Source organism: Rhinolophus sinicus, linkage group LG12, assembly GCF_036562045.2.
Source record: "Rhinolophus sinicus isolate RSC01 linkage group LG12, ASM3656204v1, whole genome shotgun sequence".
Classification (NCBI taxonomy): Eukaryota; Metazoa; Chordata; class Mammalia; order Chiroptera; family Rhinolophidae; genus Rhinolophus; species Rhinolophus sinicus.
This window is the reverse complement of record NC_133761.1, coordinates 31,513,985-31,538,440: the sequence shown is the minus strand read 5'-3', so window position 1 is coordinate 31,538,440 and position 24,456 is coordinate 31,513,985. Positions and strand designations below refer to the sequence as shown.

Here is a 24,456-nt window from a genome sequence, read left to right as displayed (position 1 = left end):
AAGTCAGAATTACATGGACCTAAATAAAAAGTTTCTTCTTTAAAGACTGTGTGTTCTTACAGCTGTAGACAGGTAAGTTCTCCGCTTGAGATTTGTAAAAATTTGTGTCAGTTCAAAGTAGTGAATTGAAACACATTTACTGATTGTAATGGGAGAGGTAGTTTCTGACTTCAAAAAATTTATGCTATATTAGGAAAGACTGACAAATCATTTTGATGTTATCGTTCTTATAAGTATAGAGACTTTAAGAGCACAGATTCGGGAAGGAAGGAGTTTGGAGAACGGATGATCAGGAACTGCTGCAGAGAAACTGAAGTCTGAGCTGTGCCGTTAAGAATGAGCAGAATTACACTAATATTCCAATGAAAGGAGAGCATTCTACCAAAAGAGGGACACTCAAAATGTTACTGCCTCCCACCTGCACACTCATTCCTTTTTTGTTCGCCTTCATTAGGATAAATTGGAAGGGTTCATGGACCATTTCATGAGGTCTATTTCTAATGCAGTTCTTGGGTTCATGTAAAACTTTGGGCCACCTTTTGTTGCACACCCATTCCTAGATTGTAATATTTCTAAGTTAGAAAAGAGTAAAAGAAAACCAGTTCAGCTATTAACTTAGGAATAATTAAATCCACCCATCTCTATTTCTCTGGCTCCTACTGTGGCTTCGTGACCAATGCTTACTTTTTTCCCCTGTTACCTTATTGTAACTCCCTCTGATATCCCTCCACCTGAGCTGCTTGCTCACTTAATTTTTCAGTCATCTCCCTACTTCTCTCTTCACTTGAATTCGTTACCCTCAGCCCCCATCTTGCCTGACTCAATGCATGCCATCTCCCTCCATTCCTGAGCAACTGGCCCAGGCATCTGCCAATTTGAGTCTCAATAATCATCCACTTTCCATCAATATTTGACCAACCTCTGGGCACAGTCTCACCCACACTGCTTACTTAGCCAAGGCATAGTCTGAAGCAGATTCTTACCCTCTTTCTGTAATTCTCATGCTAGGATTCATTGCTTCTTCCCCACAACCCCCAAAGCCCCCAATTACTTACATTAGTGTTCAATTGATATAATTTATTTAATTGTATTTTTTCTAATACCTGCAATTGTAGGTTTTTTCAGTATCTATACTAGTAAAACTAATTTTATCCTCTATGTTATTTCATTTTTTTGTTTATTGAAACTTTCATAGTGGCCAAATATTATTTTCCTTTTGATAACTCACTTGGAAGCATTTGTGAACCAACAAAATTAAGTAGTTCCCAAACTCACAAAAACTTAGATTTATGTGGACCAAGAACCCTGAACCCTGTTGCCCGTTCTTACCACCCTACTGTACTGGCTTACTATTTTCATTCTAAAACCTTCAGGAAAAATTTTACCATTTACTTCCTCTAATTTCACTTTAACCTCCTGATAGTTTTATTTCTTTGCTTAGCATTGGGTCCAGTAAGATCAAAGTCCCAGCTCTGCATGGGCCAGTCGTCACTGTGTTTCTACATCAGTGAACAGTGCAGTCTTCTCAACAATTAAGTCTATGTGAATATCAAGACTCAAAAGGCAAAGAGTAGGGGAATGAAATAGGTTAACAAGGCTTCGCCACTTTTCCTAACAAGACATCAAAGGGCTGAGGAAGGTAGGTTATATTCACTGGAAAGAAGACTTGGTTTTGAGTCAGAAAATCTGGCTTTAGGTTGTAGTTTTGTCTAGGATACAAAACGAAGCATACTAGCTAGGTAACTTTGGCTAAATCTTTCAACCTCTGAATTATTTTCTCTTTAGTAAAAATAGAGATAATAGAGATTGAAATCATGTATGTGAAAGTACTTGGAAAAATAGTACGGTGCTGGGAATAACACAAGAAGTCATTATAAGGTAGATTATTGTGAGAGATAAATTTTAGATACATTTTCAAGTCATAATATGTGGTAACTTTCTAATACCTGCCTCATAGATTTGATTAACCCAGTGTATTCATTGGTGATTTAAAGAACAAAAATGATACTGGTACTATGTTAGTGAACAAAGTAAACATAGAATATTTATCTGTTTACTTTTTTCCCATTGCCTGTACAGGAGAGCCTTGAACTTAGGAATTCTTCGAGACCCTGGATCAGAAATTGAAGACAGACAATACCAAATAGACCTTCAGTCTATCAATATTGGTACTGCACAATGGGATCAACTAAAACCAGAGAAAGAAAGTGGCACAGGCGGCGTGCTAACAGAGAGTGAAAGAAATTCTCAGAATCCAGCCCTGGAGTGGAATATGGCCAGCAGGTAGGAAATGATTGAGAAATTTTCTCCACTTTCTAATATTTTATTGCCATAAGAACAGTTGCTGATATAATCTTTAGCATGCCCAACCTAAGTGTTCTGGTATTGCTTCTGCCTTTCATGACAAACATAAAGTATATTTTGTAATTGTAGCTGATGATTTTGCCTGGAAACCTGCTAGTCTTACTACTGTTAACACTGTAATTTTACAAATTTAAGATTGTGTCAGAATTTTATTTTTAAAGCTTGCTATTTGATGCAAGGTTCCTCCACTTCAGACTAAGGATACATTCACATTTTCCCTTGAAATCCATTGTATTCAAGGTCAGATTTATTTTTTTAAGTCTCTCCTTTCTGCATATAATAATAATATGATAAAAGTATCAGTGGTTCTGCATTGGTTTTTTTCGGTCCACTTTAACTAAAAGCAGCTATGTTCACAGAAGACATTTTAAAAGGAATTAGCCCTGAATGTGAGCTATAAGATTTGTAGGGAGCCACTGCCATCTTACCTGGGCTATTCATAGTTCTCATCAGAAAGGTAGAGCTGCTTGCTGGAACAAAGGTGCTGGGCATTCAAGATACTTTTATATTGTAAAAAGATATACTTTGTATATTGTAAACAATTTTTATGATTTTAAGAAAATGTTAATTATTTTTCTTTTTTTTTAATTTATAAGATTCAGTAAAATCTGTTGCTTATAACATAGCATATTAGTTTTCTTTAAAACATTGTATGCAGACTATTATATGCCTTTTGCAATGCCGATTGCTTTTTGGTTCTGCCTCTTTACCACAAAAACTATATTTATCCATGTATTGGCATTAATAGTAATAACATTAATAATAGATTATATAATGCTTATCACTTTACATAATTTCACAATAATGGTAGAGATGAGGACTGTTTTCCTAAACCCACAAAGTAGCTAAGCCCTAGACAAGATAAAAAACTTTCCTAAGACCAAATACTAAGTGGTAGTCTGTATTCCTTATAAGGTTCTTCTTTTTCAGGTCCTCACATTCTTTTCTAACTTCACTGTGCTCTATTCATAATGAGCTTCCTGAAAATAGGATTGTCAGTTGCTACCAGGCTTTTGTATGTGACCTTCTCTTTGCCTGGAACTCTCTTAGCCCACCCTTTCCATTTGCCTCATCAAGTCTCAGTAGACATCACAGTTTCCCAGAAGTCTTCCCTGAGCTCCCATGATAGAAGGTTAGGTTCCCTTTCTGTATGTTCTTATCATATCACTTAGTGTATTTAATTTAATTCTAATAGCTGTATATGAGGTCTGACAATTAAGTTAGCAAACCCATCCTAGAAGAAGTGCTACATTCCTCATTGCTAAATATCACTATGGTCACCTTTGAAATACTTCCCTTGCGAAGCTGTGCACCAATGCCAGCACCTAGTCCACTCTTCAAAGCAGTTTTGGAACACCATCCTGTCCATTGATTTATCCCTAGCACTAAGTGCTTTGATGACATAAAAGGTATAATTATCGCCCTTCATTGACAAGTGATTGAATGTGCCCCTGGGAAGGAGTGTAAATTTGAATGAAAACTCTCTCTCTTGAAGGTACAAGCAGCAATCCCTGAAGGTGGGGGTAATGAGTGTTTTGGTCCTGAATGTAGGATCTGAGTACACAGTACATATCTGAGACTCCGTTCCTGATATCCAAACATCACAGGATATCAGCCAGGATCAAGTCCCCTCATTCCTCCACTTCAGTCATTCAGGTGTAGATAGTACCAGCTTACAAAACTTAACAAATTCTATCATGGACAAAGATGAGCCTTATCTTAATCAGGAAACTTTATGACCATCTGTCCTTAACTCAGCTATATCTCTCCTATTCACTCCTTAATTCATTTAATAAACAATTTGTGTGTGTGTATGTTTTAATAATTGATTGAGTTTGAAAGTCACATAATGTAAAATCAACCATTGAAAGTGAACAATTCAGTGGCATTTTGTACATTCACGATACTGTGTAACCACCACCTCGGTCTATAACCTCTGTCTAGTTCCAAAACATTTTCTTCATCCCTAACTAAAACCCCTTCCCCATTAAGTAGTTTTTCTGCACCCCTCTCTCTCCTCATTGTCCCTGGCAACCACCAATCTGCTTTCTGTCTCTAGATTTATCTATTCTAGATGTTGCATATAAAGAGATTCATACTCGTATCATGGTTTGTGTCTGGCTCATTCACTTAACAGTGTTTTGGAGGTTTATCCACATTGTAGCATGTGTTAGTAGTTCATTCGTTTTTATTTCCGGATAATATTTTACTGTATATAAATACCATAGTTTGTTTATCCATTCATCCATTGGAATTTGGGCTCTTTTCATCGTTTGGTTCTTGTGAATAATGTTGCTATGGACATTTGTGTACAAGTTCCTGTTTGAGTATTTTTTTTCAGGTATTTGGGATATATACCTAACAGTAACATTACACGGTCATATGATGATTTTATGTTTAACTTTTTGAGGAGCTACCAAACTGTTTCACAGCAGCTGAAACATTTTGCATTCCCACCTGTAGTGCACAAGGGTTCCAATTTCTCCATATTCTCAACAACACTTATTTTTTCTTTTTTTGACTATAGCCATGCTACTGGGTATGGTTTTGATTTGCATTTCCATAACGATTAATGATGTTGAGCAACTCTTCATGTGGTTGTTGGCCATTATTATATCTTCTTCAGAAAAATGGTTATTCAAGTCCTTTGCTCATTTTTTTTTAATTTGATGAATTCTAATTGATCTTTTTTTTCCCTGTTGTTGTTCGTGCTTTTAGTGTAATACCTAAGAATCCATTGATGATTTTATTCCCATGTTTTATTCTGAGAATTTTATTGGTTTAGCTCTTGTAGTAAGGTTTTGTTCTTGTTGTGTTTTATCTATCCAACCTTATTCTTTTGCATCTGGATATCCAGTTGTCCAAGTACCAGTTGTTGAATAGACTATTGTTTCCCCATTGAATGTTCTTGGCACCCTTTTCAAAAATTAACAGACATTTCAACATTCAGTATATGCTGTAGAATGTCTTTTACCCTAGAGAAACAAGATGAAATAACTTCTAATATGTGTCTATCTCTTACAGAGCTCAGTATCTATTCAAAAAGACAAGCTAGTTAATTAACTATTAGAGTTCAGTGTGGATAGTGCTATGATAGACATAATTATAGGATACTTAGGATTATAGAAGAGCCACATTAAAATCAGGATAGACACAGTCCATGTACTTGGGACATCTCAGGCTAATAAATGTGAAAGACACATAAACAAAACAAATTAACCTAAAATTGGCATAGGTACAAAAAGAAAATTTAAAGAAAGAACTGAATGATTAACTCTATGGGTGGGTTGTCAGGGAAGGTTTCACAGAGTACAGGGCTTCTGAGTTTGTTTCCACAGAGGATGAGTGGCAGGCGAGGGGAGAGAGCATTTTGAACTAAGAAAGTGGTAGATCAAAAGGCTAAGAGTATGAAAATGTGACATGTTTTATTCACTTCTGAATACCTACCACATAATATCATGCTTGGCACATAATAGATGCTTAATAAAGATTTGAGTAAATTAATGAAACACTAAATGATTAATGATTAAGTAGAGCTAACAAATCAAGTGACTTTGAATTAGTATTTCTGATGAAGTAATTCTGATAAATGTCTTTAAATGAGACAAGAAATGTTACATCTGATATAGCTTAGTTCTGATTAATCTTGACAGAAAAACAGATCCTTGGTATAATTATACTTTTGTTTTTCATTAAGTATTACAGGTAAAAGAGATACCCAGTGAAGAATAATTTGTTCCCTCCCCTGACCAGTGTTAAATGTCAACCTTTAATTGTTTTAATTTATGCCTCCTGAGTATATTAGTAAGATTTTGTCTTTAATCATAATGCATCTATGTGTGTATGTTAGGGAGCAGGGAAGTTAAGCATAAAGAATCATCAAATTCTAAAATGTGTAGATCTCTGCTTCCAAAGTCTTAATTTTTCAGCTGGGGGGTTACATCAAGGTTCAGTCAGCTCAGCAGAACCATAAGTGTTACAGCATAAAAATTTCTTCTAGGAATAAGACCTTATCCAATTACGGAAGAAGCTGGGAAGGAAAGGTCTAAGAGAGGGAGATGGTGGATGAGAGAAATGTCACTTGATAACGTGACCTAGGTAAAAAATTTGTGGCTCCCCAGGGAATCTTGGAAGCCAGGCATGTCCAGCAGCTGGAGGGGACTCCAGGCTGGTAGAGCAATCCATGGGGGTGACTGTGTCATGGGTGAGCCTACAGTGGCTGTTGGTCAGCACAGCCAATGGTCAACAAGAAGAGCTCATCATAAAGCTTGGAAGAGTGAGGACGAGCTGGAATCTGTCAGCACCTCTGCATCGGAATTTCACTGCATTTAAAACAGTATGACTTTCAGAGTATATTGGCTACTATTTCCTTTACACCTTCCAAATCTCATACAAATTCCTCTCTAAACTCTGAACCATTCTTATTAGCAAGTTGTTACAGAACAAAGCCAGTACAAGAAGCTAAGTGAGGAGGTTTCTTGGCTTGTCCAATGGCACTTAAAAATAGAGTTAAGTGTAAAACCCTGGTTTGCTTCCTCTTTGTCAACTACTTTTCTTCTGCTCAATGCTCTGACCCCTTACATTTATACTAAAATTCATTGTTAGTTAATCACTTTTTTTCTTTTCCTCTTAGCAACCACTTTTACTACATCTGGGCTTATTTTATAATCTGAGGAAATGAAGTGCTGAGAACTAAAATAACCTGTACTGATGTCTGCCATATGCAGGTTACACATTCAAATCACTTTTGCTGTTTTTTGGGTTTTTTTTACATAGTGATATGGGGTGGGGGGTAGAAAGTTTATTTTTTAATTTCCTGAAAATACTAGTAAGACTTAATTCTCCAAGTTAATATTAATATAATTTTCTTGTTTATAGTATTGAAATATATAATTTGAATAGATTTTAAAATTATACATGAATAATAAATCATTTAGTTTTTATCGCAGTACTTTTATTTGGCCCTATCACTACCTGTGTTTGATTTCCTTGAGTAATTTATGTTTCAAACTTCATTGTCAGAGAAGTATTTGCAGCTATTCATTTGTTTAAATATTTTGATGCACATGTACCAAATTGTATATTGTATTCTGCAGGCCTTTTCCCCCCACATAAGATTTGTTAAATCATTGGTGTTTGCTTAGCAAGCTAAATTTGAATTTGGCACAGTCCTGTGCTTTACAGGACTGGTAACATTGCTTTTGGGTTGATACTAAAGTGCCTGAAGCATATATTATTGACCTTAATCCTGAGAGATTGTGACTATTCCATCTGTGTTTTGATCTTTGATTTGTATTTTGTTTGAAGTGTAGTATTACCCAAATATTCACAGGAGCCCTTGCATATTTTGATTTGTGATTAATCAAACATGAGCTTTTCCCAGAATTTACCTGAAATCGTTAATAGCAAAGTAGAATGAAGCATTTTCTTTGTTCTTATTGTTCAACCTGAAAACCATCAAAACCAGCAGAAGATCTACTTCCATACCATTAATAAGACTTTTGTCTTATTAATTTGTGAGGATGTCAACCTAATGCCTAAGCAGAATTATAGAAGTTAGTCTAATTCACATAGCTCGTAGGTTAATGCCTGGAGTGACCAAAACCTACTTGAACTGTATGATTTTTTAAAAAGAGATAATCTTTTTATTATTTTATTTTATTTATTTATTTGGTTTCCAATGTGCTATTTTTATTTTTATTTTCTTTTATTTTCTTATTGTAGTTGGTATACAATATTATGTTAGTTCCAAGTATACACATAATGATTCAACATTTGTATATGTTATGATGTGATCACCACACTAAGTCTATAATAGTGTGATAACTTTGCACAGGTAGAGAAGGCTACTAGAATTGTATGATTTTATAGTAATTCCCTTAAACTTTATTGTGGCTTTACATGAGAGTATATGATTTCTCCTTCTCTTAAGGTACCTGGGAACTGGGTATGAAGGGAAAAGTACAGAGAGGTGTGGAAACATTCAGTAGGGGACCTAATCTTTTATCTCAAGGTTCTACACTTACTCAAGAAGTTAATTTGTAAAGATATATAAAACATCTGTGATCAATGCTATGGGAACTACAACCTAAAATGAGGGTGCTTTTTAGGGTACATTTAAATAAAATGATAGTACTAATTTAGTTTGGCAGAATTAAATAATGTTAAAATTCTTTACAAAAAAAAAACCAAACAAAAAATATCCCTCCCCTAAACAAACAAAATAATAAATCCAAAACTATGGTTAATATATTTATGATGGAGATCACAAGTGCTACATTTATTATAGACTCTAAAGAAAGTCTTATGAGCATGTCTATTGAAATATCCACTTAATTCAATTTTACTGAGATGTTCAATGAATAATAGCTTTGGTTATAGTTTCCAGTTGTTTATATCTGTGGTCTGGGACTCCTGTATCTGATTCTACTCGACAACTCTTTTCCCAAGAGGAAAAAACTTCAAAGTAAACTTCATGGAGGAGGGAGAAACCAAGGGATTGCTAAAAGTTTCTCAGAGAAAATGACATTAGAAATTGTGTGTTGATGGTATAAAAATAACTACACAAAATAATCATAAGTACTAGTCCTACCTTATGATTATTTTGTGTAGTTATTTTTTCTGCTAAACTGAGCTCCATGCTTCCATCTTTGTCATTGTATTACCAGCACGTAGCTGAGGGCCTGACATGATAGTGGACTTTCAGTCCATGTTCTCAAAATTTCAGAGTAATAAATGCTATGAAAATAATATGACAGTACAATGTGATAAGGGCGACTGGGAAATAGATTAGGGCTCAGGGAAGCCTTATTCTAATACCTGAAGGCCAAGAATGAGCTCTCCATGGAAATACGCCTGGAGTGTTTCTGCCAGGAGTGTTCTGAGACCCTTGAATAGGAATGAGTTTGGCACATTTAAGGATCACACCTGGCTGGGAGGAGAGAAATAACAAATGAAGTTTTGGGTATGAAAGGACAAAATTATGAATGGTGTAGTAGGTCAGAGAAAGTTTGGATTTTATTTTAATTGCATTAGAAAGACACTGGATAGTTCTTGGGGGATAAAAAACACAATGGGTATAAACTCTGAAGTAAGTATTTGCTTTTTAAAGTTGTTAGAGACTACAAATTATCTTTATCTAAAAATAGGAGGAATTTCTACAAATGAGTATAGTTAAGCAAATTATAACTGTTTTCCAAGTAGCAGATTGTTTATAATAAATGTTTGTGAATATTAGTGTTTTTCATATTTAGGTATATTCATTATAAGGGATTATCTCACTTAATTTCCTCAACAAGTCCCAAGTATCTTCTCCTCAAGTATCTTCTTGCTGAAGCTCAGCTGTAATTCCATACCAAGAAAGTCTTCATGTTGCATAATAACTGTTCTGTGTGACCACAGACCAACTAGCCTTTTTTAATTCTATTATTTTAGAGGAATATTTTGGAAACCTTAGTACCATTTTTCCCAGTCTTTTATATTATGTGATTTTTGAAGTATGGTTCTTAAACTGCTTTAATATTTCCCACAAAGTCATACCACAATGTATGTATGGAAGGTGGGCAGAAGAACCTTAGCATAAATATGCTGAGCCCAAGAAAAATGACCACAGCCTTCCTAAACATGTATTTGCATGAGTGTGTGTGGCATATAATTATGTCTTCTTGCTTAGTAACAATTTCAGAGAACTGTACTTTTCCTTATTTACAATCTACTACTCCCAGAGCTTAACAGAATAGCTATTGTCAACACATATGATTACTTTCCTGTTATTCAATTAGCATTTCATGATTGTTGATTTTTTTTTATCCTCAGATAGAGTTTTATAAGTTTCTGTGGGCTTAATCCTCTATATTACATGATATAGGTGCAAATCACTGTACCATTTCTTTGTTTCTGTGGACAGTGTAGAGATATATTAAATTATTGTTAGAGTATATCAGAGAAATATTTCTTCCACAACCTTCCTAACCCCATATGCCATAACCCCATATGCCATAACATGCAATAGATAATTTGTTTTCTCTAGCTGATTTTAATCTCTTTTGTCTATCATAGGTGGTTACTGTTTTAGCAAGTTGTATCTAGTGGTGGATTTTATTGTATTCATGTGAACCAGGGCTCATTGTGCTTCCTAAATCTGTGTATTCCTATATTTCATCCATTCTGGAGAATTCTCAGCCATTCTCTCTTTACTATTGTCCCTTTTCCTTTCTTTCTGTTCTTTTATTTTGGATTTCCAATTTTACCTATATGTCAGAATTGCCCTTCTATGTCTCTTAACTTCTATTTTAGACTTTGTATTTTAAAATTTACTTTAGAACATTCCTGTAATTTTTTCAAATCTTAAATTCTGGTTTACTAATTTTTCTGGTTTACTGTATTTCTTAAGCAAATATAAAATGTTTTTTATCCATCTATTATGTATTTAATTTTAGTAGCTATATTTTTTATTTCTGGAAATCCTATTTAGTTGTTTTTCAAATCTGTTTTGCCTTTTTTGATAGTACTTTGGGTTTTTTTCTTGATGCTTTTTGTTCCATCCTATATGTCTTTAACAGTTGTAAACTTATTTTATTGTTCATTATCAAAAGTTCTCAATGATGAATTTGACAATAGGGTTGAATTTTCTTGGTAATAAAGAATAATTTTTTATGGAGTATATAAAATGATCTCTGATTTATTAGAGCTTATCTTCAGTGGTCTTTGTTTCTAAGAATCCTTTTTGTCAGTTTGAGGGAATGTTTTCCAGAGGTTTTGCATTTCTTTCTGATAGATGCCCCAAGGTTATCAAAGATCTGATGCTAGTTTCATGTAAATAATTCAGAATGGGTATTTTTGAACCAACATAGGTAGTATAAATTACAGCTAGAAAACATAAATGAAGGATTTCCCATTATTTTTCATTTTCCAGGGAGATCTCTATTTTTTTCTATAAGCTCTCTTGCCTAGAGAGGTAAACTTCCTGGTTCTTCCCTGTGTCTGATGGGCAGATATTTTTCTGGCCCTTTAAGAGCCCCAGATATAGATAAGTAGATGATATTAAAATCCTTGCCATCAGGGATGTAAGAATTATCCTGTGGTCTTTATTCCCTTGATTTATTGAGGTGGTTAAGACCCTGAAGTCCTTAACAATGTGAGTTAATACTTTGAGTTTTGTTTCTGTCTTTTGTTATTTTAAACCCTAGATTATTATCTAGTAAAATGTTGGCAGAAATTAATTCTTGTTGAGGTTATTTTTTCAATGTTACTATTTTCTTTAGAGTTCATCCTTCAAAATAGTTGAATCTAAAAAGACTGATTTTTAAAATGTATATCATCACCTCAAATACTAACCAGAGAAAAACACAAAAGTTTACACTATATACCAGAGAAGTTATGGTTTTATAGGACTGTTGACTTTTTAAATTTTTCTTTTTACCTCTAAAGTCATAGGTCTTTCTTATGTTATATAACTGATTTAATTCATCTCATAATGGGGAAAAACTTATGATATGGAAAAGCTTTTTTTCCATCAGTGCTTTAGTTAATGTTTGCTCTTATTTGGTTCCCTTTCATATTTCCCAGTTTAAGGTATTTTTAATAAAAGGTATATTTTAGCACTCCCCTATGATAGTATATCACATTGTTTCTCACATTGGTCATTTTATGGAATTTGAGCTATTAGGTTATAATTATGGTGTCGCTCAGGATCTCAAACTTTTCTCTGTATGCACAGATTTAATACTTTTTCCTGTTACCCTCTATTCACCAGATCTCTTAATTCTTTAAAATTGACTTTCTTGAAATCCAATACCTGTGTGTCACAGAACCAGATGATCCAATTTGCTTTTTTGGCAAGCACCATATAAAGCTCTGCTCACTGCAAAGTTCAACAAAAGATACTAGTACTCTCTAGACTACTCTGCTGCAAAAGCATGTAGGAAGACTTGAGTTTTATCTGGGCTTTTTCGCAAGACAATTTAGGCCAATCTCTGATCTCAACTTGATCATTTTATACTATAAATGAATAATAGGGACATATTTATAAGGAATATTAAATTAGTGCTTCCAAGGAACTTTTGAGGTATGGCTTGCTAGTTAAACATACAATTGTATCATTTCATAAAATGAAAACTGAGAGTATGATTCGTAGACCTGAGGATCTGTATTAGCACAAGCTTTGGTTTCTCAATATTGTTTTCCAGTTTCATCTTTCACCATATATGCAATACTTCCTTTGAAATTATTAGCAATTTTGAATGTAGTGTAGAAATACCATGCTAAATAACTAATCAAAGTGAGAATGTATAAAGAAAAATTAAAATAGAGGCCAAATACTACTCTGGTATCAACTTGCCCTCCAGGACCAATTGTGGAAATTCTGTTCCCAATGGGTGGCTTACCCTAGTCCCTGAACCTCCTTTCCTTATTAGTAATTTGAGGCTAATGATGATCCTTGCTTTACCTACTGGGTTGTTGTGAAGAAGCATGCAGTATCAAAGTCACAAAAGCCATTTCACGAACTATTTAGGGAGTAATAATCTGTGCGCTCAGATGATGGTTCTTAGAGCTTAAAAAAAGAAAGGTCAAAGATTAAAAGTATATGCTTGTGAACCTAATGAATTTGAAAAGATGGTAGTTGTAAATTAGAAAGTCAGAGATATTAAAAATAGGAAATCAAAAGTTATCACAAAGTAGTGAGATTATTGTTGGTAACAAAAGAGATACTAAGCTATTTGCAAGAACAAAAGGAATTCAAAACAATTTGTTGAAAGGTGCTAGGATGTGACTAATATGAAAGTAATTAATTACATCTGAATTTCTCAGTGATTTTTTTAAATTTGGTGTCTTTTATAACTCTGAAGTTAAGTACTGAAGTTACAGAACTATGACTATAAAATATGCCAATAGGCACTCTCAAAATAATGTGATTTTGTCATACATGTTTATAGTACAAAGACTTGTACAAATTTAATGAAAAATGTTCTTCAAATAAATGAAATGGCTAATAGTTTTGTACTTTATTTTTTTAGCATACGGCGGCATCAAGAAAGAAGAGCAATTTTGACTCCCATTTTAACAGATTTTTCTGTCCGAATAACTGGAGCACCTGCCATCATTTTCACCAAAATAATTTCTCCAGAAAATATACATACTGAGGTTAGAACTTAATTTAGGTTTCATTTTCGTCTAAATAATGGAGCAGCTCCTCTTTGTATGTTAGGATTTTCATGGTTCCAGTGCATAGACTATCAAATTAGCTTATTGTTAATAAGTTACTGTTGTGACTAATAATTATTGAGCATGTTCTAGTACTGTTCAGCTATTGTTTTTTATGTTATAACTCATTTAATCCTCATAATAATTCTATTAGTTTCTCCTTCTCTGCTCATTTTACACATGAGGAAACTGAAGCATAGAAAGGCTAACCCCAATAACCTGTCCACATTTTCATAATAATAAGTAGCCGAGCATGGTATGAACCCATCTGGTCTGGTTCCAGACCATACACAACCTCTACAACCTCTTTGTAATGAAAGCAACCGTAATCCTGACAAATAACTTAGAGTTCTCACATGGGTTACCTTACAGAAGAGTTCTACCTGGAACAGCTCATTTAGTCTTCACAGCTTCCTAATGAGATAGATATTATTAGTCTCCATAGTTTATAGATGAGGAAACTGAGATCAAAAGAAATTAAGGAATTTGATCCATGTTATTAGCCAGTTAGTGGTAGATCTGGTTTCAAGTCTGATCACTACGATATCAGTGCCTCCCTGCCTAGAGTAGAAATGTAATAAAAATGTGATTCATCATAATTTAAAAAAATTCTTCATAGAAATTTGTTATACTAAAAACTTAATAAACTTTTGAATCAAAGTTACAGACAGTTGTTATGAAAAGTTCAAACTAATTAAGTACAAGTTAAATATAATAATCCAAGCTTATAAAACTTTACATTTCTTATTTAAATAAAAAAACAAAAAACAGTATTTTTTTATATGTTCTTATCTGATGTTTTAATAGCCCTACAGGGAAAGTTAGGTTAGGCATGGTATCTTATATCCACAAAAGGTATATAACGAGTAAGTCTGCTAATATCTTACAGTTACTTAGTAACACAATTGGTTTAAAATACATGAATATATTTATTTTCATCATTTACTTGAGGAATTAAATGAGAATTCTAACTATAATGCATAAACACAGAAATCTTGTGGGGGAAATGGTTATTTAACCAATAAAAAGGGGGGTGTGGTAGATAATCATTTCCTACCTACTGTTCTTTATGGTTTTATTAAAACCTGCTCTAAGCTGTGTAGTTTGTATTTGGACCAGTCATCAGTCTCCTTTAATCCATTCCCTTGGATGACACTAATAAGGAGAAGGTTGTTTTGGACTTTTCCAAGCATTTGAACATTGTCCACATGCACTTCATGACAAGAATCAGGACTTCTGCTTATTAAGTGAGGCTTCTGGATTGTTTTTCATTTCTGTTTTCCTTCACTGAATGGTTTTCCAGTGATGAATGTTCAAGTGACTCAGTTATGCAGAACAGCACCAGTTAAGTAGTGGACATCTATCTACCAATGCTGCCAAGATTTTAGCAGTTTGAAGAAGTGAAATTAATTAGTCTAGCTATTTTTGGCTTCAGCCCTCTGTTTTGTTATAAATCATTCGGAGTGTATCCTTTGGAGAATACTCAGGCCATACCACTTGTGATTGTAATTGCCGACCTACAATTGCCTGTTTACATCTGTCGGCCCAACCAGATCGTAACCTTCTCAAGAGCAGGTTGTCCTTCAAGGCCAATGTTCTTTGTTACATTCCAAGCACTCTAGGGTAGTGCATGGTAATTAGGAGATGCTCAGTAAATATTTGTAGGTTTGAATGAATGAACAAGACTGGGCTGAGGAATTACATCATTGATTATATATTAAAATAATGATCATAGTTTGGGATATGAAAAAGCCAGATGTATACGAAATGGTGAAAAATTCTTATTGTTAGTTTGTTGCCCTATAACTAGCACATAGCCTGGCTCACAGCAGGCCCTCATAAATGTTTATTAAATTAATCCATTATACTGTGTCGAGTGGCTGTGCTCACCATTTCTGCTATTCTCATTAACAAATGAACTTGAGTCCCAGGAAAATTCATCAACATAGGGTCAAATAAGTAAGAATGATAAATTATCATCGAATGGCTATCATGTTTCTTTATCTATATTCAACCTTTTTTTTTTCTTTCAGGAGATTTTAGTGTGTGGCCATTCCTTGGAAGTGAATATAACCACAAACCTGGACTTCTTCCTAAGTGTGGCTCAAGTTCAACTCTTACATCAGTTAATAGTAGCAAATATGACTGGACTGGAACCATCAAGCAAGGCCACAGAGGTAACTATTACCTGATTTTGATTAGGCTTGCTGCAGTTATGCCAACTTTACATTTATAATAGGAAAACTAAATTAAATTAAATGCTTTCTGCTAATTATTCTATATTTAATTTTATTGAAAATGTGGTCATAAATCATTTTGGATTGGTATTCTTTAGTTTTGAAATTTGTTTGGTCTTTTTTCCTATAATTCATCATGCACCTTTGCAGTTCTGCTGTGGCCTAGCCTTAGAAAAGCCTCTGTAAAAAACATGATTTTATTACCCTGCTGCAATTTTTAAAGTACAATGCAAGAAACCTGGGATAGCTTTTACTTACTCAGATATATTAAAGGGATAGGGCCTCTTTTTGGAAATGAACTCTTAAGAGTACTATGGGAATATCTTTAGTAAGTAACTTCTAAAACGTGCGTTTGCCATGCTCAGTGAAGAATGGATACAATCATAAAAGTTGAAAGCCTGCCTAGAATTTTAATTCTGATCTGGTGTTCATTGGATGCCTGCATTGTAACCACAAAGCATGTCAGCATGAAACAAAGAAAGCTGCTTGTTAGATGCTTCTCAAGATATGTTTTCTTTGCCTTTTTTTCCATAGTTCTATGATCATATCTGTAGTTACAGTAAAACTCAAGTTAAGAAACCATTTATCTGTGAAAAGGACGTTGCTTTATTTTTGTCATGAGTTATGCAAAATGCTCTAAGTTCTGTTTATTAAAAAAGAAGGGAAGGAAGAGATATTTACTGAGAGCCACTTGATGCTGGGCAATGTGCCAGGTATTTTAATGTAAGTTAAGTACTATCTTCAAGCATGTTATCATAGCTGCCATGTGAGGTAGAGATGGGCATTATCACCATTTTACAGATTGGGATCTTGGAGCTCAGAGACAGTGAGTGACCTGCCTGAAATCACACACTTGGCTGAAAATTGTGAATGTGAGATTGGAATTTAGGTCTTTCAATTCTGTGTTCTTTCCATTCTGACATAGTTCATATACTATAAGCGTGCTGGACCTGGAGAGTTACATTAGTCTCTCAGTCTTCTTTATTTTAAAAAAACGTTTAAAAATGATAAAGCCTTTAACTTCTGTAAATGAAGATTCTCTAACTGTATCTTTTACCACCCATAATTTCTGTTTGCTCAGTATCTTTTTAAAAAGGACTATGAAGCCATATATATATATATATATATATGTATTCTTCAAAATATTGACTTTTTTACAATATAGATTAGACAATCCATAAAAATATAATTATATGACTTGAAAATAAGCAGAGCAAAAAATATCTCCCCATGGGATTTTTGATGAAGTCCTTGAAGCAAGTTAGGTTGGAAACAGCATTTTACATTCCTATATTATTTGTGCCTCTAACATTTTTATGAATCTCTAACATCAGTGACATCTCAGATTTTTGATGTGTTTTAGGAATTTATACAACTTGGCAAGTCAATTCTTAACTATTTACCTATCTTCTAATATCTATTAGTAGGATCTGATTTCAATAAATGAAGGGACACTTAGAGTTAGATTACTAATGACCCTTACCTGGATGTTGACTCATCCCTCATAGTTTCATAAATGAGCTAAGCATTGTGTTTGCTTTTTAAAAAATGTGTCTGTGGCCCTTTGTTCCTTCTTGGAGATATTTAAATACAATACACTGAAAAGTAATTAAGACTGTACATTTTATTTTATGCATATTTTACCACACTATAAAAAAATTGTACAGACTAATGAAGAAGGACAATTTGGCCCTGTCCCCCACAGCCTCACTGGGGTGTGTCTGTGAAAATGTCAGTAATAAAAAAAGACTTTCAGAGGTTCCACTCAAGATGGTGGTGTAGGTAAATGCTGTGCATACCTCCTTCCATGACCACATTAAAGTTACAACCAAATCATAGAACAACCTGGAGCACCACGTGAAAACTAGCTGAACAGAAGTCCTTTTAAGTATATAAAGAAGAAGCCACATTGAGACAGGTAGGAGGGGCAGAGATGGAAAAGGGGCTGTCCCACACCCACGTGGGGCAATTGAGAATCAGGAGGGATAATTCAGCTGTAGAGGTCTCACCTGAAAAGCTGGGAGTCCCAGTCCCACACCAGGCTCCCTAGCCCAGAGCATCAGTGCTGAGAAGAGGAGCCCCACAACATCTGGTTGTGAAAATCATTAGGGATTCCATTCATCAGGATGAGACAGATGGCTGCTGGGAACCCAGACTTCCTCTTAAAGGGCCCGCACATATACTCTCTCACTCCCAGGCACTCACTATGTGCTCTGGTGGAGGGACGGCAGCTCGGGAGGGGCCGGAGATATACAAGGAGAGACTTGAGTTGTGTGGCTTCAAGATGAGGGCTGGAGGGACAACTGTCATTGTCCCTGTGTTGAGTCATCCCCCCACAAGGCCAAATCTGAAACTGTATTAACCTGGTTAACTCTGCTAGCTCTAGCCTCCTGGCTCCCTGAGACCCTGCCCCTTCCAACTCACGTACCTCTGGAGGCTCTTATGACAGCTGAGCTTTATGGGCTCCCAGCAGGTGAGGGGCAGATCTCAGGGTGCCCTATCCCTTTTGCTGAGCTGCCCCAGGCTCAATAATAGTGGTAGCTCACCTGGATTCCCAATGTAGGTTGCTCCCATGCTCTACCAGTTCCAACACAGGCAGCTATCAACTGAGAATCACTGTAGCTCTTACCAGGTAATGCCGGGCATGGTCACAGGCAGCAGCTGACGTTGGCCTACACCGGAGCTGCTCTCAAGAGGCCACAGAATAAACACCTATTGGACAGCTTCAGATTACACCAGAGCACCACTCGATTACCTCACAAGTGGCATATTCAAAGGGTGGTCTCCACAGGTACCAGAACTCACTTGGGCAAATTCCAGTTCATGGGAACAGCCCTCGCACAGTTCTTATACTGTAGTCATGGCCTGTCCTCACAGCCAGTCAGCATGAGTGTCAGCTCCACTTACTGACAGGTCAAAAACAGTCAAAGTTCAGCTATAGAAGGAGGGCACACACAACCCACACAAGAGACATTCTTGGAGCACCCGGCTCAGATGGTCAGAGAGACTGCACCACTGGGCCCCACAGGACTAGGCCATTCTTACTACATAAGACCATTTTGCCAATACTGGGAGACATAGTCAGTCTACCTAATACATAGAAGCATACACAGGAAGGCAGCCAAAATGAGGAGATAAATATATCCCAAATGAAAGAACAGGAGAAAACTCCAGAAAAGGACCTAAACAAAATAGAGGCAAACAATCTGCCATATACACAGTCCAAAACATTGATTATAAAAATGATCCAGGATCTGAGTGAGAACTTCAACAACGAGTAAGCATAAAAAATGAAATAGAAACTGTAAAACAGAACCAGTCAGAAATAAAGAATACAATAACTGCAATGAAAATACACTAGAAAGAATCTACAGCAGATTGGATAAAGCATAAGACTGAATCAGCGATTTAGAAGACAAGGTTGCAGAAAACATCCAATTAGAACACCAGAAAGAAAAAAGAATTTTAAAAAAAGAGGATAGTTTAAGGGACCTCTGGGACAACATGAAGCAGAACGACATTCACATCATAGGTGTACCAAAGGAGAAGAGAGAAAACAAAGGATTGAGAAGCTATTTGAAAAACCTATTTGAAGGATTGAGAACCGATTTGAAGAAAATTTGCTTAACCTGGCGAAGGACATAGACATACAAGTCCAGGAAGCCCAGCGAGTCATAATTAAGATGAACCCAAAGAGGCCCACACCAAAACACATCATAATTAAAATGGCAAAGGTTAAAGACAAAGAGAAATCCTAAAAGCAGTAAGAGCAAGGCAGTTAGGTACCTACAAGGGAGCTCCCATGAGATTGTCAGCTGACTTCTCAACAAAAACTTTGCAGGCCAGAAGGGATTGGCACAGACTATTCAAAGAGTTGAAGAGCAAGGACCTGCAACCAAGACTACTCTACCCAGCAAGACTGTCATTTCAAATTGAAGGAGAGATAAAGAACTTCCCAGACAAGAAAAAGCTAATGGGGTTCATCACCACCAAACCAGCAGTACAAGAAATGTTAAAAGGACTTCATTAAGAAGAAGGCAGGTGAAAAAGAGCATCAATATGAATAATAAAATGGCAGTAGCTATGTATCTATCAGTAATCATTTTGAATGTAAATGGATTAGATGTCCCAATCAAAAGACATAGGGTACCTGAATGGATAAGGAAACAAAGCCCATATATATTCTTTCTACAAGTGATTCACTTCAAATTGAAAGACACACACACACTGAAAGTAAAGGAATTGAAAAAGATATTTTATGCAAATGGAAACAAACAAATTCTGGAGTAGCAATACTTATATCAGGCAAAATAGACTTTAAAACAAAGGCTATAATAAAAAAACAAAGAAGTACATTTCATAATGATAAAGGAATCAATCCAGTAAGATATAACCCTTGTAAATGTTTATTCATCCAACATTGGAGCACCGAAATATGTAAAGAATGTATATATTGATGGACATAAAGGCAGAGATTGGCAGTAATACAGTAATAGTAGGGGACTTTAATGCCCCATTGACATCAATGGATAGATCTTTCAGACAGAAAATCAACAAGGAAACAGCAGTCTTAAATGACACATTAGACCAGATGGATTTAATTGATATTTTTTGAGCATTTCACCCCAAAGCAGTAGAATATACGTTCTTTTCAAGTGCACAGGAACATTTTCCAAAACAGACCACATGTTAGGCCACAAAACAAGTCAATAAATTTAAGAAGAGTGAAATCATATCAAGCATCTTCTGTGACCATAAAGGTATGAAGTTAGAAGTCAATTTAAAGAAAAACACTGAAAAACACACAAACACATGGAGGCTAAATAATGTGCTACTAAACAATGAATGGGTCAACAGTGATGTCAAGGAAGACATCAAAAGATACCTTGAAACAAATGAGAATGGAAACACAACAACTCAAAAACTATGAGACACATGAAAGCAGTTCTAACAAGGAAATTCATAGTAATACAGGCCTACCTCAAGAAATAAGAAAAATCTCAATTAAACAATCTAACATTACACATAAAAGAACTAGAAAAAGAACAGCAAACACAGCCCAAATTTAGTAGAAGGAAGGCAATAACAAAGATAAGAGCAGAAATAAATGAAATAGAGTCTAAAAAAAAACAACACAAATGATCAATGAAACCAAGAGCTGTTTCTTTGAAAAGATAAACAAAGTTGACAAACCTTTAACTAGACTTATCAAGAAAAAAGTGAGAGGATCCAAGTAAATCAGAAATGAAAGAGGAGAAGTGACAGCTGACACCACAGAAATACAAAGGATTATAAGAAAATACTAAGAAAATGTATATGCCAACAAATTGGGCAGTGTGGAAGAAATTGATAAATTCCTAGAAACATACAATGTTCCAAGACTGAATCAATAAGAAACAAAAAAATCTGAACATACTGATTACTACTAATGAAATCAGATCAGTAATCAAACAACTGCAAACAAACAGAAGTCCTGGACTACATGGCTTCATCGATATATTTTACCAAACATCCGAATAATCATTAACACCGATCCTTCTAAGACTGTTCCAAAAAATTCAAGAGGAGGGAAGTCACCCAAGCTAATTTTAAGAGGTCCTCATTACCCTGATTCCACAACTAGACAAATTACAAAAAAAAAAAAAAAAAAAGACAGAAAAATATAGGCCAATATCCCAGATGAACATAGATGTGAAAATTCTCAACAAAATATTAGCAAAACGAATTCAGCAATACATTTAAAAGATCATACGTGATCAGGTGGGATTTATTCCTGGGATGCAAGTTTTGTTCACTATTTGCAAATCAGTTAATGTGGTCCACCACATAAACAATATGAAAGATAAAAATCACATGGTCATATCAATAAATGCAGAAAAATCGTTTGACAAAGAATTCATTTATGATAAAAACTCTCAGCAAAGTGGAAATGGAACTTATCTCAACATAATAAAGGCCATTTATGATAAACCCACAGCTAACATCATACTCAACAGGAAAATTGAAAAGTATTTTTCTTAAGATCAGGGACAAGACAAAGATGTCCACTTTCCACACTTTTTTTCAACATAGTGTTGGAAGTCCTAGCCACACTAGTCAGACAAGGAAAAGAAATAAAAGACATCCAAATTGGAAAGGAGGAAGAAAAATTGTCAATCTTTTCAGATGACATGATACTATATATAGAGAACCTGAAAGATTCCACCAAAAACTTTTTAGAACTGATAAACGAACTCAGTAAAGTAGCAGGATTCAAAATTAATATTCAGAAATCAGTTGCATTTTTATACATCAGTATTTAACTATCAGAAAGAGAAATTAAGAAAACAATCCCATTTACAATTCCATCCCCCCAAAATAATAAAATACCTAGAAATAAATTTAACCAAGGACATTAAAGACCTCTACATGGAAAATTATAAGACATTGAAGAAAGAAATTGAAGATACAAATAAATGGAAGCATATGTTGTGCTCATGGATAGGAAGAATTAACATCATGAAAAGGTCCATACTACCCAAAGCAATTTATAGATGCAATGCAATCTCTGTCAAAATACCAATGGCATTCTCCACAGAACTAGGACAAATACTAAAATTTATATGGAACCACAGAAGACCATAAATAGCCATAGCAATCTTGAGAAAGAAATACAAAGTTGGAGTTACCACGCTACCTGATATCAAACTGCTACAAGGCTATAGAAATCAAAACAGCATGATACTGGCATAAAAACAGACACATACACATAGATCAATGAAACAGAATAGAGAGCCTAGAAATAAACCCATGCCTATAAGATCATTTAGTCTGTGACAAAGTAAGAATATGCAATGCGGTAAAGACAGTCTATGCAATAAATGGTGTTAGGAAAACTAGACAGATATGTGCAAGAAAATGAAACTAGACCACATTCTTACACCATATACAAGAATAAAATCAAAATGGATTAAAGACCCGAAACCATAAAAATCCTAGAAGAAAATATAGGCAGTAATATAGACATTGCTTTCAGTGATATTTTTTCTGATTTGTCTCCTTGGGCAAGGGAAACGAAAACATAAACAAATAGGACTCATCAAACTAAAAAGTTTTTAACAGCAAAGGAAACCATCAACACAATGAAAAAATCTACTCAATGGGATAAGATATTCACCAGTGATACATCCAATAAGTGATTAATATCCAAAATTTACAAAGAATTTGCACAACTCAATACCAAAAAAAAGCAAAACAAAAAACAGTTCAATTAAAAAATGAGCAGAGGCCCTGAGTAGACATTTCTCCAAAGAGGTCATACAGATGGCAAGTAGACTTATGAAAAGATGCTCAGTTACAAATGATCAGATAAATGAACCAGTAAAAACCACAATGAGCTATCAACTCACACGTGTCAGAATGGCCATCATCAATAAATCAACAAATAACAAGTGTCGGTAAGGATGTGGAGAAAAGGGAACCATCATGCACTGTTGGTGGGATTGTAAATTAGGGCAGCCACTATGGAAAACATTATGTAGGTTCCTCAAAAAATTAAAAATAGAACTACCTTATGACCCAGCAATTGCACTCCTGGGTATTTATCCAAAGAAATCCAAAACACTAATTTGAAAAGTTATTTGCATCCCTGTGTTCATTGAAGCGTTATTTACAATAGTCAAGATATGGAAGCAACCTAAGGGCCCATCAATAAACGACTGGATAAAGATGAACTGGTACATATATACAATGGAGTATTACTTGGCAATAAACATGAAATCTTAACTATTTTCGACCACATGGATGGACCTAGATGTTATTATGCTGAGTGAAATAAGTCAGACAGACAAAGACAAATACCACATGATCTCACTTATAGTAGAATCTAAAGAACAACATAAATAAGCAAAATAGGAACGGACTCAGAGATAAAGACAACAAACTGATGGTTGCCAGAGGGGAGGGTGGTTGGGAGCTGGGTGAAAAGGTGAAAGGGTTAAGAAGTACAAATTGGTAGTTACAAAATAGTCCTGGAGATGTAAAGTACAGCATAGGGAATATAGTCAGTAATATTTTAATAACTATGTATGGTGTCAGCTGTGTACTGGACTAATCAGGGGGATCACTTCATAAATTATGTCAATATCTAATTACTATGCTATACACTTGAAACTTAAAATAATATTGAATGCCAACTATAATTTTGTTTTTTAAAAAAGTCTGCACAGTTCAAACCTGTATTGTTCAAGGGTCAACTGTACTGAGTTTGTCACAGAACTAATAGACTGTTAAAATCCAATTAGAGATTACTAAATATGTGTAATTTTTTAAAAAAGACCTTTAGTGAACTGGAAGGTTATTTTTCATAAATGATTAGCAGAACTCACTTCTGATAGTCTGTGAACATAAGGACTTTTTAGCTACATAGAATACGTGCTTATAATAAGTCACAATATATTTTGAAAGAGCTGGTTACTTTTAAAACAACCACATTGCTATAATTTTTTAAAGTTCTTTCTGGGAATTGAAGACATTTGAAAGATGAATGTGGCTGGATTATTGGGGAAGTAGAGGGAGGGGTATGTGTTTTTTAAAAATGTTTATCATGACATTATGAACGATTACTATTTCATAAGAATTATGGATTAATAATGGAAATCCCATTGATCAGGAC

General features: G+C 34.9%; 1 protein-coding gene across 8 annotated transcripts in view; it reads left to right on the top strand.

Moving 5' to 3' along the window:
• Positions 1-24,456, top strand: part of VPS13B (vacuolar protein sorting 13 homolog B) — a 737,914-nt gene that overhangs the window by 442,174 nt on the left and 271,284 nt on the right. For all 8 annotated transcript variants that reach the window (XM_074316465.1, XM_019757646.2, XM_019757649.2 and 5 more), the window contains exons 31-33: positions 2,080-2,283; positions 13,380-13,506; positions 15,600-15,743. In XM_074316465.1, the coding sequence (XP_074172566.1) occupies positions 2,080-2,283; positions 13,380-13,506; positions 15,600-15,743 (475 nt within the window). The remainder of the gene's footprint in view (positions 1-2,079; positions 2,284-13,379; positions 13,507-15,599; positions 15,744-24,456) is intronic.